The 16,212-nt window shown below is 49.6% G+C and overlaps 2 protein-coding genes across 2 annotated transcripts; one reads left to right on the top strand and one right to left on the bottom strand.

Annotated features, from left to right (window-relative positions):
- The first annotated feature begins 763 nt into the window (after positions 1-763).
- MYLPF (myosin light chain, phosphorylatable, fast skeletal muscle) lies at positions 764-3,053 on the top strand. The gene is made up of 7 exons (XM_006103458.3): positions 764-861; positions 1,557-1,652; positions 1,897-1,972; positions 2,171-2,275; positions 2,371-2,449; positions 2,741-2,789; positions 2,882-3,053. Exons 1-7 carry the CDS (start codon positions 859-861, stop codon positions 2,984-2,986), a joined length of 513 nt encoding a protein of 170 aa, XP_006103520.1. The 5' UTR covers positions 764-858; the 3' UTR covers positions 2,987-3,053.
- A 151-nt stretch (positions 3,054-3,204) lies between these two features.
- Positions 3,205-9,446, bottom strand: SEPT1 (septin 1). The gene is made up of 11 exons (XM_014445910.2): positions 8,619-9,446; positions 8,134-8,224; positions 7,964-8,050; positions 7,617-7,740; positions 7,158-7,292; positions 6,948-7,065; positions 4,832-4,933; positions 4,620-4,719; positions 4,217-4,382; positions 3,875-3,965; positions 3,205-3,767 (listed from the first exon to the last, which is right to left on the bottom strand). The coding sequence occupies exons 1-11, from the start codon at positions 8,646-8,648 to the stop codon at positions 3,681-3,683; spliced, it is 1,131 nt and encodes a 376-aa protein (XP_014301396.1). The 5' UTR covers positions 8,649-9,446; the 3' UTR covers positions 3,205-3,680.
- Between the last annotated feature and the right edge of the window lie 6,766 nt (positions 9,447-16,212).

The raw sequence follows: 16,212 nt of genomic DNA on the forward strand, positions 1-16,212 counted from the left end.
GGTTTGGCTCAGTGGATAGAGCGTCGGCCTGTGGACTGAAGGGTCCCAGGTTCGATTCTGGTCAAGGGCATGTACCTTGGTTGCGGGCACATCCCCAGTAGGGAGTGTGCAGGAGGCAGATGATTGATGTTTCTCTCTCATCAATGTTTCTAACTCTCTATCCCTCTCCCTTCCTCTCTGTAAAAAATCAATAAAATATATTTTTTAAAAATAAAAATAAATAAATAAAACAGTGAATTTACTTTTTAAAAAAATCCTTCTTCTCCATGAAGGGAATGTAGAAGACTTTCCTGGTCCTTCAGATTCCCCAGATGGCTCTCTCCCACCTCTAAACTCTGCCACTACCCCTACACATACTCTCACTTGACTGTGAACTCCAGATGGGAGTGGGTTGTGTTTGTCAAAGTGCACCCATAAGGCACAGCACAACACCTGGCACACTATAGGTGCTCAATAAATTGACTGGGTTTAAATCTAGGCACACCCCACTCAGGGGTACAGGGATGTGGTTCATCTCTCTCTAAGCGCTGTGGCCCGGCTTGGGCCTTCTTTGAACTCTGCCACATTCTAACTCCCTTTTGAAAGAAAGAACAACCCTTCCTGCCCAGGTTCTAGTGAGACATGCATCCCAAGACTCATTCCCTCCTCCCTCTCTCCCTGGACTCCAGCTGCTGCAGGCCCTCCAAGAAAGGAAAGGCCCTGAGCCAGGCTATTTTGGTATCTGGGGTGGGCACCCGCAGGGCTAAGGTTACCCTGGTATGTTAAGGGCTCCCTGGGGCAAGACTATATAACCCCAGAGAGACTGCGGCAAGCTTGCTCTCTGCTACTTTCCAGCCTTGCCCCCAGGAAACTGAAGACATGGTAAGAATCCCCCAGCCCCTGTCCAGATCCCTCAGACCTCAGAGCAGCCTCGCCCTTTGAAAGAAGGTAGCTGGTTCCCAGTCCATCAAGAGGAAGAAAGATGAGTCCTTCTTTTCTTAGTATCACTAATGGGGTGCATAGGGTAATCCACTCAGATACTCCATTCACTGGAGCCCAATCCCTCTCAAAGCATGCTCCATACTGTCCTGCTCTCCATCTTCCTAAAACCCTCTGGGGCCAAGCTGGCAAGGATTCCCACTCCCATGTTTTTTTAAAATCTTTATTGTTGAAAGTATTATTAATGTCCCCCTTTCCCCCCCATTGATCCCTTCTGCCTCCCCACCTTCCCCACTCCCATTTTATAAATGAGAAAGTAGAGGTTCATACAGAATGAATGAGTGGATCAGGGTCACACAGGAAGTCTGGGACTCAGAGGAGGCAGGTTCAGGACACTAAGAAGAGGAAACTTCCACTTGGGTAGGATGGAGGGATGGGACTCAAGGGCTACAGATAGGAATTTGGGGACGCAACTGAAACAAGCACCCACAGCAAAGCAGTCACAAAGAGGAGGAAGCCTAGAGCCAGATGAGTTGCTTTACAAGAATGGACGCAAAGAACCCGGAGTCTATTCCATTGCCTCCAGAGAATAGTAGGATCTGGCCCATGGATGTCTTTGCCCAACCCTCACCCCCCAGGCACCCAAGAAGGCCAAGAGAAGGGCAGCAGCAGAGGGTGGAAGCTCCAATGTCTTCTCAATGTTCGACCAGACTCAGATCCAGGAGTTCAAGGAGGTGAGTGAAGGGAAGGGAGACTGAAGGCTGACCAAAGGCACCCTTGCTGCCCTCCCCCACCCTCCCACCCCGGAATGTGCACCTGTTTTAGTGGGAGGGGAAGGGTTTAGAATTCCTTGCTCCCCTCCCTTCTTGGCATGAAAGAGGACAGCTGGCTGGGGGCCACAATCTGATCTGCCTGGAGTAAGGATGCTAAAGCCTGGCCATGGGGGACCTAACCCCTCCCTGCCCTTGCCCTCCACAGGCCTTCACAGTAATTGACCAGAACCGTGATGGCATTATTGACAAGGAAGACCTGCGGGACACCTTTGCAGCCATGGGTGAGCCCCCCACCCAATCCCCTTAAAGGTCCAAGGCTGTAGAGTCCTGGGAATTCAGCAGCCTTGGGGGCCAGCCCTGCTGACTCCACCTCAGTCTACCCAGATGAAAAATGGGGGGGATGATCTGAATTTATGAGAAGAATCACCCTCTGGTCCCAGGACCCCACTCCAGCCCATGCTTCCCCTGCCCCATTCCAGGGCGCCTCAATGTGAAGAATGAGGAGCTAGATGAAATGATGAAGGAAGCCAGCGGCCCCATCAACTTCACCGTCTTCCTGACTATGTTCGGAGAGAAGCTCAAAGGTGAATGAAGCGTCCTGGGTCCAAGCTCCCAGCTGCCCCTTCCCAGATCTTTCAGAGACAGACCCTTCAGGGACCCGTGTGCCCTCTTACTCCAGGTGCCGACCCCGAGGACGTGATCACTGGAGCCTTCAAGGTCCTGGACCCTGAAGGGAAGGGTGTTATCAAGAAGCAGTTGTAAGTGACCCCTCCAGCTGTTCACCCACAGAAAGCCTCCTTAAGTTCCTGCCAAGGGTTAGGCGTTGCCAGGGATATGGGAGAAATGAAGACTGTGATTAGGATTAAATTTGCCCATCACATGTGGGGAGAAGGGCAAAAGCCTTTCGTGTTTGTGTTTGTGAGATCACTGGAAGGATCCAGAGTGACCCTGGTTTTCAGGAGAAACTGGGAATAGCAACAAGGATGAGGTGGGAGTGGGAAGAATTTACAAGGCCCCATCTCAACTCCCCTTGTGTCACCTCTCTCCAGTTTGGAGGAGCTGCTTACCACCCAATGTGACCGCTTCTCCCCGGAAGAGGTGAGTGGGGTAGGGGCCTGGGAAAGGCAGAGGGGTGGGGCACGGGCGCCCCAGGAACCCGCAGGAAACGCGATCTGGCCGTCTTTCCCCAGATCAAGAACATGTGGGCGGCCTTCCCTCCCGACGTGACCGGCATGGTAGACTACAAGAACATCTGCTACGTCATCACGCACGGCGACGCCAAGGACCAGGAGTAGAGGGCCCTTCGGGACAGCCTGACCCCCACCCCAGTCCTAATAAAATTGAGCTGGTCTTTGTTTCTTACCCGCGGCCCCCAGCGTGTGATTGTGGGGGCGCCGGGGGAGAGTGGACTGGAGCGCCCGACCCATGAATGAAGGCCGGGCCCGCTGAGCTCGCCGCTATTCCCGCAGGGAAAGCGAAGACGCGTGGCCTCAGGAAACTTAGTTTTGTTTTTAATTTTTTAATTGATCTTAGAGAGAAAACGACATCTATTTGAGGAACATCGATGCGAGAGAGAAACAGGGAACATCGATCGGTTGCAGTTGCCTCCCGAATGCACCCCGGCCGGGGCCGGGAATGACCGGGACGGCAATCTGGCCTTGTGCCCTGACCGGAGTCCGACCGGTGACCTTTCGGTGCACGGGACAGCGGTCAACCCGCTGAGCCACACTGGTCAGGGCAGGAAACTTAGTTTTTATCGAAGACACTGTTGGGGTTTAGAGGGGCTGGGCTGGAAGCCCCGGCTCCGGGAGGGGCGGGGCGGGGCGGGGCCAAAGGCAGGACCCCCAGCTCTGGGGTTGGGAGAACCTGTTGGCCCAGAGCCCAGTGCCAACAGGCTCCGGGGTGAGGCGCTGGGCCGCCGGGGCTCGGGGGTTGGACAAGAGGCGGACGAAGGCGGAGCTGATGTAAAGCGGCACCGGGCGGGGGTCCTCAGAGAGCGGCCGACTGCTCGCCCTGAGCCTGGCTCTGCTGCACCTGCGCCTGCATCTTCTCCAGCATCTCCTGCATGCGACGCAGCTGTGGGGCAAGATCGCAGGCGGTGGGGCCAGGCGTGGCCGGAGGGCGGCTTTTTCGGAGAGGACTGGGGCTTTGGTCAGTGGGGGGAGCGGGGGGTGCTGGCTCACCTCTTCGTCTTTCTCTCGGATCAGCTTCTCCGTCTCGGCCAGGGGCAGCATGGGCAGCGGGATCTCCGCGGTGCTCCGGCGGGAAAGCTTACTAGGGGGAGGAAAAGGAATAGGAATCAAGGGCGGGACCTTGGTTGTGTGGGTCACGACCCCGAGGCGGGGCCTGGAAGGGGGTTGGCCTCTGGGAGGTGGGCTCTTGTCCTTGAGGTTAGGGCCGGAAGCTAGCTGGGTGGGGAAAGACTTGGGGAAAAAGATTTGGATGGTCAAGGCGGGGTCAAGGCGGGGTCATGGATGTGGTGAGGGCGAGGCCTGGAAGCACCTGTGAGTCCACTCCGCTCTCACCTGCGGCTGGCCCGATCGCGAGCCCCAGGCCGGGCCAGGCTCTGTAGACAGCGGGCCCGGTAGCCCTCATAGAGCAGATCGTGTGTCACCTCCTTCAGGTCCTGCAGGTGTGTCTGCACCAGCATCCGTCGCAGGTTCAGGAAATCGCAGTGATGTGGGTTCTCCACTGGGGGACCGACCGTGCGCATCAGGAAGCTTCCGGTCCGGGCCCACCCTCTGGGTAAGGTCTGCCCGAAATCCCACCCCGCTCCTGGGGAGGGTCCACCTCTGCAGCTCAAAGACCTCTCATCTGGCTCCTAGGACCTCCCAGACCAGAGCTCACCCGCCATCACATGTTGGGTGCGGTTGACTTGGGGGTGGCCTGGGCCTGCTGGCCTCGGAATGCACGGCCAGCCTTACTCACCCTCCACGGTTCCCCAGGAGTAGCGGCGTCCCCTCACTGGTCGGGTGCCTTTGTCCCTCACTACCTCGCATGAACCGACAACTGCGAAAGGGATGCTTTCCTAGAGGGCGGGAATCAGGGATCACCACTCAAGGGCAGAAACTCCTTCCTCAGCTTCCACCTCCACCTCTGCCTCCCCTGCTTCTCGGCCCCTTCCTCCCTTGCCTCTGCACCTTCATCTCGGCATCCTGCCTCTTGAAGTCTTCATCCTCATCTGAGTCACAATCGGGGAACTGGTAGATGTTGATTTCCTCCTCCTTCAACTGGTCCCGGATCTCAGAGGAAACAGATGCAGAGACAGTGAGAATCACAGAGGCTGTGAACAACAGACATTGCATGGCCGAGGCAGATTCAGATACTGACACTTGCCCTAGCCGGTTTGGCTCAGTGGATAGAGCATCAGCCTGTGGACTGAATGGTCCTGGGTTGGATTCCAGTCAAGGGCACATACCTAGGTTGCAGGTTTGATCCCTGGCCCTGGTTGGGGCACGTGCAGGAGGCAACCAATCAATGTTTCTCTGTCTCTCCCCCTCCCACTCTCTCTAAAAGTCAATGGAAAAATATCCTCAAGTGAGGATTAACCAAAAAAATAAAAAGTGCTCAGATACAGACACTGGGTGGTCAAGACAGGAAAGACAGATGGTGAGAAATGAACTGAAAGTGCAGCCCTGGGCTGTGTGGCTCAGTTGGTTGAGCATCATCCTGGGCACTGAAAGGTTGAAGGTTTGATTCCCGGTCAGGGCACATGCCCAGGTTTCAGGTTCTGTCCCTGGTCAGGGTGTGTGGAGGAGGCAAGTCATGTTTCTTATGTCAATGTATCTCTCCCTCTCTCTTCTCTCCCTAAAATCAATAAAAAAGAAAAAAGCTCTAGCCAGTTTGGCTCAGTGGATAGAGTGCTAGTCCTCGGACTGAAGGGTCCCAGGTTCAGTTCCGGTCAAGGGCACGTACCTCAGTTACAGGCTCAATCCCCAGCCCTGTGTGGGAGGCAACCAATTGATGTGTCTCTTTCACATCCATCTTTCTCTCTCTCTTTCTCTTCCTGTTTCTTCCACTCTCTAAAAATCAATGGAGCCCTAGCCAGTTTGGCTCAGTGGATAGAGCAGGGGTGGGCAAACTTTGACTCGAGGGCCACAATGGGTTCTTAAACTGGACCGGAGGGCCGGAACAAAAGCATGGATGGAGTGTTTGTGTGAACTAATATAAATTCAAAGTAAACATCATTACATAAAAGGGTACAGTCTTTTTTTTTTTTTTAGTTTTATTCATTTCAAACGGGCCGGATCCGGCCCGTGAGCCATAGTTTGCCCACGGCTGGGATAGAGTGTCGACCTGCAAACTGAAGGGTCCCAGATTCGATTCCGGTGAAGGGCATGTGTCCAGGTTGTGGGCTCAATCCCCAGTGGGGGGCTTGCAGGAGGCAGCCAATCAATGATTCTCTCTCATCATTGATGTTTCTATCTCTCCCTCTTCCTTCCTCTCTGAAATCAATAAAAATATATATATATTTTTAAAAAACACAAATCTCACACAAGGGAGGGGTATCACACTGAATTTAATAAAAAAATTAAAAATCAATGGGAAAAATATCCTTGGGTGAGGATTAACAAAAAACAAATAAAAGAAATGAACATAAAAATCTCAGAGATAATGGGACAGTCATAGGGTGAAAAGACTGGGACAAAGACACCCTAACAGCCAAGGCAGAGTCCTGGAAAGATTCTAAGATGAGGCAGATTCCAAAATACCCAGAAAGAGACATAGAAGCAGAAACAGTGGGCGCGGGCTCTGAAGACACTGGAGGGTGGGGGCCATCAGGGGTCATCACGTCTATGTTCCTACCCTCAGACAGGCTAGGCATCCAGCCCAGGGGTTCCATTCTGAGCTTCCAGAGACACGGCTCTTTCAGGCGGCTCACTACCTACCTTCTGCAGAAACTCTCTAATAGCATTACACATCATGCTCCAAGAAGTCTACCCCAAGATCAAAGGAGTTAAAGCTGAGTTCAGGCCGTAACCGGTTTGGCTCAGTGGATAGAGCATCAGCCTGTGGACCGAAGGGTCCCAGGTTCGATTCCGGTCAAGGGCATGTGCTGGCACATCCCCAATGGGAGGTGTGCAGGAGGCAGCTGATAGATGTTTCTCTCTCAGAGCGATGTTTCTAACTGTATCCCTCTCCCTTCCTCTCTGTAAAAAATCAATAAAATATATTTTTTAAAAAAAGGCTGAGTTCAGGTTTGATCATGACTTTTGGCTTCATGTGGGACCAAAGGTCAGAAGTCACCACACCCACCTTCTGCTTGAGAGCCTGGGTTTCGCTGGGCATCAGGGCATCTGCTTTGCCAATGACGGGGACGATGTTGACCTTCTCGTGCACCGCCCGGAGGAAGGCCACATCCAGGGGCCGGAGCCTGCACCCAGGATTGGCCAGGGCTTGGTCTCAGGATATAGAGTCACCTCCCCAGCCTCCCCGAATGCCCAACCCCCAGGGCGGCCCTCAGACCCCCGGCCAAAGGGTGAGATGAAGTAGAGGCAGCAGTGGACACGGGAATCCTGGATGTTCTTCCGGTTCAGGCCACTCTCATCCCTAAGATACTGCTCAAATTGCTCCTCAATGAAGCGCACCACGGGCAGCCAGCTGGGATGTGGGAGGGGAGAGAGCATGTGGTGGGAGATCAGGGGTCACATGGCAGGGAAGGGGGCAAGACTCGCCAGGACTATGGGGGTGGGAAGTAGTTTCTTTGTCTCCAACCAAAGAAATCAGGAAACTGGCAGGCTCATAAGTGAGATGTCGGGAAGCACAGGGCACTTTGGGGCACACAGCCACCAGAAATGCCCCCCACCTTTCAGTCAGGGTGGGTGGGAGGCCAGGGCAGACCAGCCCTGTCACTGACCCCTCAGTTTCCACCAAGTAGCCAGCCCTATTGGGAGACTATCCCTCATTCCCTCCCCCGCTCCTCACCAGTCTGAGCAATCCACTGAGTCCCCAAAGCCAGGAGTGTCCACCAACGTCAGCTTCACCTTAATACCCCCCTCCTCGATCTCCACGCCCCGACGCTCAATAGTCAGCGTTTGTGTCAAGCGAGCTATGGGTACGGGAAGAGATCAGGGAACTGGGTAGGGGTCTGAGGCAGGACTAGTTTCCTTTCTCAGTATCACAATTGCCCCCACCTATTTTTTTTAGGGGAAGAAGCCATAAGCTGCCCGAGTCCCCCAGAAAGTCATGGTAGCGCAGATAGAAAGGAAGATAGTGTAGCCTGGGGAGATAGGAGGGGGTAGAGTGCCTGGAGAGGATGGGGAGGGTCTTACCGCTGGCCTCTGGCAGTTGCCGATCCTCATAGAGGTTGGTGAGAAACAGGCTGTTGATGAGGGTGGATTTCCCCAGGCCTGACTCCCCTGTGGACAGGACAGGCCCCGTTGGTCAGGTCAGAGGACAGCCAGGGTCTCTTGAGGACCCACCGCCTCCAAAACCCCCAGACCTGCCACCATGAGTGTGAAGTCAAACCCCTTCTTGATGGACTTGCGGTGCAGCTGGTTGGGAAGGGCTGAGAAACCCACATACTCCTTGTCCTGTTGGCGGGGGGCAGACAATATAAGGCTGTGGGAGCAGCAGACAGGGCCCCCAGAATAACCTGATCTCAAGGGCTAGAAGTCAGCCTGCTGAGGGTTGACCTGGGCCTGGCTGCCCTTGTGGTTGGGGCCTGGGGACCTGGATTCTTAGGCATAAGGACTCACCATGGCCCCCGTCGCTGTTGCTGTACCTGCTGTCTCTCCCCACTTCCTCTGGTGAGGCAGGAAGTTGAGTGCAGCAAACAAGGGGGCGGGCAATGTAGGAAGCTGAGATGCTTAACTGGCCCCGAGAGGTGGGGAAAGCCAAGACCAAGAACACCTGGGGTCCTCACCATCTGGATCCCTCTGCCCATCACCCCTACGGGAAGCTCGAACCCCTCTGTCCTTTGCACACCTTTCTCCCAAGTGCCATTGTCTGGTGCATCACCCTGGTGGGAGGTGGAGTGGAGGCGGAGAGGAAGGAAGCAGGTTGGTCTGTCTAGCAGTGAGATGAAGGCTTTGACAGCGATGGTTTAAAAAAAAAAAAATCCTCAGTCTAAGTGATAAAACCCATAAAAGGACTGGAGGTGGGAGGGGCCATCATTTTTTCTCACCAGCTCATACAATGGATTTTTTTTCTTTAAATGCAATGGATTCTTTAAAAGAGTACAGGCCATTGGACAACCGCCAGAGAGACCTTCCTTAGAATCCTGGCCAAGGCATCCCCTGCTTGAAACTCTTCCAGGGTTCCCCAGCGAGCTCAGAACCAAGTCCGATTTCTGACCCGGCAGCAAAGCCTTCCCCATCTGGCCTCATCACGCCTTTGCTCGCTCTCCCTTCGCAAGGGCCCCATCCTTGACCCTGCCCATACCGAGCTTTCCCTTTTTTGCATCAGGTGAACTCTTCATCCTTCAAGGATTTGATTAAAAGGGCTCTTCCTCCTCTGAAATCTTCCTCAACTGATCCTGGGCAGAGTCATTTTCCCTCCTCTGGACTTCCCAGCACCTGTAACAGGCCCCTCCAATGACCACATTTGCTTACCTGGATGTCTCTTCTATGCATGGCTGGGCTTTCTAAGTGCAGGGACCATGTTTCTCTAATTTCTATGTCCTCCGTGTCCTACACAAGGACTGGCACAAAGAAAGTGCCAATAAAACTCAGAAAGAACTTCTTCTTTGCGGCCCTAGGCAAGTCATTTGGCCTCTCTGCACTCCGTTTTCCTAATGTAAATGAAATACACGCATTTCCACTTTATCAGGACTCAATGGTTTCAGATTACATGAACTTTGGAGCCAATCAGTTATATATCAATTGACCTTAGCATTTATGAACTGAGTGACTTCTCTGAGCCTTTTTTTAAAAATTTTATTTATTTATTTATTTTTAAGATATATCTTTATTGATTTCAGAGGGGAAGGGAGAGGGAGATAGAAACATCAATGATGAGAATCATTGGCTACCTCCTGCACGCCCCCTACTGGGGCTTGAGCCAGCAACCCAGGCATATGCCCTTGATCAAAATTGAACTCAGGACTCTTCAGCCCACAGGCCTATGCTCTATCCACTGAGCCAAACCAGGTAGGGTTCTGAGTCTTTTTTTTAAAGATTTTTTTCTTGAGTTTTATTTTTTAAAAGACTTTTAGAGTGAGAGGAATGGAGAGAGAGAGAGTGAAACATCCATGTGAAACATTGATCAATTGCCTCCTGCACAACCCCTTCTCCCCCTATCAAGCCAGAAACCGGTAACTCAGGCATGTGCCCTGACCTGGAATTGAACCTGATAGACTCGCCTTTCCCTGGAATGTGATTACTAAACCCACCTGTCCCTGGAATGGCGATGACTTACTGTAAATGTGATGTGGCCCCAACCCAGAAGGAGCACCTTGTATGGACATATACATTGACTAACCAACCAGCTCTCGCCAAGTACCCCAAGCCCTCCTGCCTTCCTCATTCTCCTTAAATAAGAGTTCTTATCACTGCACGAGCTGCTGCTCTCCCTTTGCGAGACAGCCCGGCAGGTCTTTCCTCTAATAAAGCCTATGTCACCTGTTTTTTCGGCCTCCAACTGATCTTTCAGAACCAGCAACCTTTAAGTGCACAGGACGATGCTCAACCAACCAAGCCACACAGACCAGGGCCTCTCTGAGCCTTTAAAGCTAGTCTCCTTGCCTTGGCCAGTGTGGCAAAGTGGGTTTTTGTAGATTCGGGCCTGCACACTGAAGGATCGCAGGTTTGATTCCCAGTCAAGGGCAGGCACGTACTTGGGCTCCCCACCCCCTGGACAGGTTGAGTTGGGGAGGTAGCCAGTCCATGGTCTCTCTCACATCGATGTTTCGCTCTCTCCCCATCCCTCCTTCCCTTCTATTTTCTCTGAAAAAGCAATGGGAAAATATCCTCAGGTGAGGATTAACAACAACAATAAAAAAGCAAGCATTAAAAAAAAAAAAAAAAAGAAAAGCTAGCCCAGCCGGCATGGCTCAGTGGTTGAGCGTCGACCTAAAAACCAGGAGGTCATGGTTTGATTCCCAGTCCAGGCATATGCCTGGTTGCTGGCTGGATCCATCACCATCACTGATCATTGATATTTTCACTCTCTCTCTCTCTCTCTCTCTCTCTCTCTCTTTCTCTCTCCCTCTCTCTGAAATCAATGAAAAAATAAAAAAGCTAGTCTCCTTATTATGCCTTGTAAGGGCCTGCTTGATCTGGATCCTGTCCATTTTCTTTCTCCACTTCTTGTGGTTTTATTATGTCCCTTTTAGCCCATGTTATGGACTGACTTGTGTTTCTCAAAAATTCATGTGTGGGAACCCTAACCCCAATGTGACTGTATTGGAGATAGGGCCTCTAAGGAGGTAATCAAGGTGAAATGAGGTCATAAGTGTGGGGCCCTGATCTGGTAGGTCTGGGGTCATAAGAAGAGATACCACTGCTCTCTCTCTGCAGAGAGGAAAGACCATGTAAGGACCAGTGAGAAGACAGCAATCTACAGCCTCTGGAGAGAGGCCTCACCAGAAACCAACCCTGCTGGCACCTTGAATTTGGACTTCCAATCTCTAGAACTATGAGAAAGTAAATGTCTATTTAAGATTGTGGCATTCTGTTATGGCAGCCTGAGCAGATTAATACAGCCTATAGCTCAATCCTTTCCCCTCTTCACTCTAATGAGTTTAATGTGTAATTTTTGTATTTGTATAAATTTTGAAATATGTGTACAATACAGTACATTTTTTATTTTATTATTATTTATTTTAGAGAGAGAAAGAGAGAAACATCAATGTGAGAGAGAAACATCTATCAGTTGTTTCCTGCACACACCCCAACCCACAACCTGGGTAAATGCCCTGATGGGGAATCAAATTCTCCTTTTGGTGTACAGAATGATGCTCCAACCAACTGAGCCACACCAGCTAGGGCTAGTATACAGTATAAATTTATACAAATGGTTTTATATATACTAATATATATATATGAATACATTTCTGTGAATTTTTTCATTCAGCACTATTTTTTTTCAATATATCTTATTGATTTTGTACAGAGAGGAAGAGAAAGAGATAGAGAGAAACATCGATAAGAGAGAAATATCGATCAGCTGCCTCCTGCACTCTCCCTACTGGGGATGTGCCCGCAACCAAGGTACATGCCCTTGACCGGAATCGAACCTGGGACCCTTCAGTCTGCAGGCAGATGCTCTATCCACTGAACCAAACTGACCAGGGCTCAGCACTATTTTTTAAAATATATTTTTATTGATTTCAGAGAGGAAGAGAGAGACAGAAACATCAATGATGAGAGAGAATCATTGATCAGCTGTCTCCTGCACACCCCACACTGGGGATCGAGCCCGCAACCCGGGCATGTGCCCTGACCAGGAATCAAACCTCAATCTCCTGGTTCATAGGTCGATGTTCAACCACTGAGCCACGCCGGCCGGGCAATTCAGCGCTATTTTGAAGATTTATCCATGTTGCCATGTGTATATCTTATCCTTACTTCAACTTCGTTTTTAGCATTGTTCCCCTCATGTAACCTTGGGAAAAATCACCTCTCTGAGTCTCACTTTCCTCATCTATCAAATGGGATTGGAAGCTCCAGCCACACTGAATTCACAGAAGTTGTGCAAACTTCACATGATTATAGAGACATTAAGAGTGTCAACTTACTAGTTGTGTGACCATGGCATTTTACTTTAACCTCTCTGTGACTTAGTTTCTTTTTATTTATTTTATTTTTTTTGAAGATGGTATAGCAAACGTGGAGATTTATTGAAGAACAAGTACAGACTCCCAAGTGGGGAGGAGGAAAGAGCCCCCTGACTTAGTTTCTTTATCTGTTAAATGGCACCATCAACAAATTCTACCTGATAGGGTCATGATGAAGATTATATGATCTAATACACAGAAAGCTGTTAGTACCGTGCCTGGCAGATGAGATGAGCCCGCACAGAATGCTAGTATTGTTATGGAATGAGCTGGGGGTGTGACAGTGCCACCAGTTCACATCTAGTGGGTTCTTGTAGATTCGTTGCTGAGGATCCAAACAGAGTGAATCAGTCAGGGTTACTTACGGTCCTCTGGGGAGACAGAAATAGCCAAAAGTGTGACAGCACTGATGCTAAAGTAGTGTAAGAGGGATAAACAGTCCTTCCAGAAGCCAAGGGAAGGGAAAATGCTCCTCTCCCTTCACCACAATCCTTCCTCCTTGCTCATCAGGCTGAGCAGCCCTGAGTCAGTTAAAACTGAACTCCTCCCACCCTTGCTCTCCACGGGATATATCCAATGGGTGTCCAAGTGCTTCCTATCAATCAGAAAAATTGGTCCCCTTCTTTCTATACCTCTACCCTCTTGCTCCTGCCCTCGGTTCAGACTCTGATCAGCTCTTCCCTGAGTTATTCAGCAACCTTTAGACAATAACATGGGCCTGGCTGGCATGGTTCAGTGGTTATCAACCTATGAACTATGAGGTCATGGTTCAATTCCCAGTCAGGGCACATACCTGGGTTGCGGGCTTGATCCCCAATGTGGGGTGTGTAGGAGGCAGCCGATCAATGATTCTCTCTCATCACTGATGTTTCTATCTCTCCCTCTCCCTTCCTCTCTGAAATCAATAAAATATATTTAAAATAACATGTAAAATAAACATGTATATTCATTTATTGTATAACCAACACATATTCTCATAGAAAATTTTAAAAAATGCAAATAGATTAGAAAAATTTACATCTAATATCACTACTATTAAGCCTTTTTATCTTTCTAGATTTTCTCCTATGCCTCTACATATTAATATATATTTACAAAAGTAGGATCATACTATAACTTTGTTTGGAAGCCTGTTTCTGTCCATTCATACTAGTATGCTCTATACATCTTTCTTTTTTAAAATATATTTTTATTGATTTCAGAGAGGGAAGGAGAGGGAGATAGAAACATCAATGATGAGAATCATTGATTGGCTGCCTCCTGCACGCCCCACACTGGGGATGAGCCCACAACCTGGGCATGCGCCCTTGACTAGAATCGAACCAGGGACCCTTTAGTCTGAAGGCCAACGCTCTATCCACTGAGCCACACCAGCCAGGGCTATACAGCTTTCTTTTTTATTTTTTGTACATTTTTTCTTTTTCTTTCTATGATAATAAATGCACATCTACATTGTTATTTTTATAGATGCTCAGTATTTAGGTTGATTCCCATTCTTCACTGTGATAAACAATGTTGAGCAGGGATGAACATCTTTGTGGTAATATCATTCTGTACTTGTCCAGCCATTTCCTTGGGCCTAATTCCTATAAAAGGAATTGCTGAGTCAAAGGAAGTAACATAGCTCTAGCCAGTGTGGCTCAGTTGGTTGGGCATCGTCCTGTGCACTGAAAGGTCGCCAGTTCAATTCCCAGTCAGGGCACTTGCCTGGGTTGCTGGTTCTATCCCAGGTTGGGGTGCGTGCAGGAGTCAACTGATTGATGTTGATGTTTCTCTCTCTCCCCCCTTCTCTCTGAAATCAATAAAAACATTTAAAAAATAGTAAGTGGAACAACAAATCAATGTTTCTGTCTCCCTCACTCGCTAAAAAATCAATAAAGATATTTTTAAAATTTGCTCTGCAGAAAAGGTGGTTGGCTGGTCTTTTGTGTTAAGTTTAGAGATGATGTGAATTAATAGTGATGCAATATTCTATTTATATGCTTTTTAACTCCGACAAATCATGCATAGTCATTCATGTGATAAGGTCTGGGGCTTGTTTAGACAAAGATCCCACCTTGAGCTTCCTATGGGGCAACGCATGGTACACAGCAGTTTTTCCATCTAATAATCTGGATTAGTTATTTTAATTTTGTTAAATATATTTTTAGCCAGGCTGATGTGGTTCAGTGGCTGAGCATCAACCCATAAACAGGAGGTCACCAGTTCGATTCTGGGCAGGGCAGGCTGCAGGTTGCCCAGGTTGCCCAGGTTGCAGGCTCAGTCCCCATAGGAGGGCAGGTAGGAGGCAGCAGATCAATGATTCTCTCTCATCCTTGATGTTTCCTCTCTCCTCCCTTATTCTCTGAAATCAATAAAAACATATTTAAAAATATGTTTACACACATCTATATATTTTTTATTTGGATTAGTTCTTTTTATCTTGCTATGTTTTCATAGCTACCTATGGCCCCACCAGGCATTTCCTGGAGGGGCTACTGTATCTTTAAACCCAAGTTCAGGTTCAGACCTAGTAACTCGAGGCTTTGTCTTCTCAGTCAAAGCCAGCTCTGCAAGAGTGTGGGCTGCTAGCTTTGGGGGGGAAGGTTCCTTCAAGAGGGGCTAGCTCTTTGCCATTTTTTAACTTCTTACCTGTTTGCTGGTAAGATACCTGCCACATGTTGGACCCCCAAATGTCTGTGGCATAAATGGATAAACTTACCATACACGCTTTCACTGCTTTCCTATTATATAAACTCACGACACATTAAAATGGGAATGTTCTCAATTGCCCTCTTTGAGGATAGGTCTTAATCATCTTGGATCTCAATCTGCTAGCACATTCTAGGTTTTTAGTTAGTATGCGGGCCACTGTGCATTTCATTCCCTCCGTATGGAGTTCTTCATTCAACCCCCACTTCAGCCAGACTCTGGACTTTGAAATCTTAGCTGTCCTTGAAGTACCAGCTCAAAAATGCCACACCTTCCTTGGTTACTCTAGCCAAAGGACCAACAGCTGATATTTTTTGCAAAGTGTTTTCTTTTTTCTTTTTCACTTTGCAAAGTGTTTTTACACATGCTAATCTTCAACCATTCAAATGAGGTATTAATGTTCCCATTTCACAGTTGAGGAAACAGAAGTAATTTCCCCAAAGTCAGACAGTAGTCAATGACAAAGCCAGAAATCAAACAAATGACCTTAAAGACAGGTCCAAAGGCACCAAACTCCACGGAAGTCTCTCGCTCTCTGCACTGCTCTCCCTTCAGTGTCGGGTCTGTCATGTCATCTGGACATTTCCATACTCTAGTGGGCCAAGCGCTTCCTAATAAGCTTTTGTATTTTCAAGGCCTAAACAGTGTCTAGACATTGGTTGGTGACCCATACGCATGCGTTGACTGACTTGAGGTCCTTGTTTCTGTCTGTCTCACATCCACGCATACAGACACACAGAATCAAGCGGACTCATTCCCCGATTAGAACGCCTCCCGCCCTCCCGCTATGGGGGCAAGTAACACGGGCCTTAGCGTTCATTTTCCACGATTTGTGTGCTTGTCCCTTTAGCCTGGCAGCACCCCAAGGACAAATCTTACATGTGTTCCATCGCTTGATGCCACATTCTGGGCTTAGCAAGGAGTGGCTAATAAATGTGGATTAATACTGTCACCCCTCCCCATCATCAGACGGGCTGCAGGGACTCCCAGGCGCTCGGCCCCAAAGTACAGATACTGGGGCTCAGGCCCAGCCAGGGCCCCCCGAGCTGGGAAACGGGGCTCATGTTTCCGCCTCTCCGGCGCGCCTTGGGCAGGGCTGCGACCTGTCCCCGG

Source organism: Myotis lucifugus, unplaced genomic scaffold (genome assembly GCF_000147115.1).
Source record: "Myotis lucifugus unplaced genomic scaffold, Myoluc2.0 scaffold_486, whole genome shotgun sequence".
NCBI classification, from domain to species: Eukaryota; Metazoa; Chordata; class Mammalia; order Chiroptera; family Vespertilionidae; genus Myotis; species Myotis lucifugus.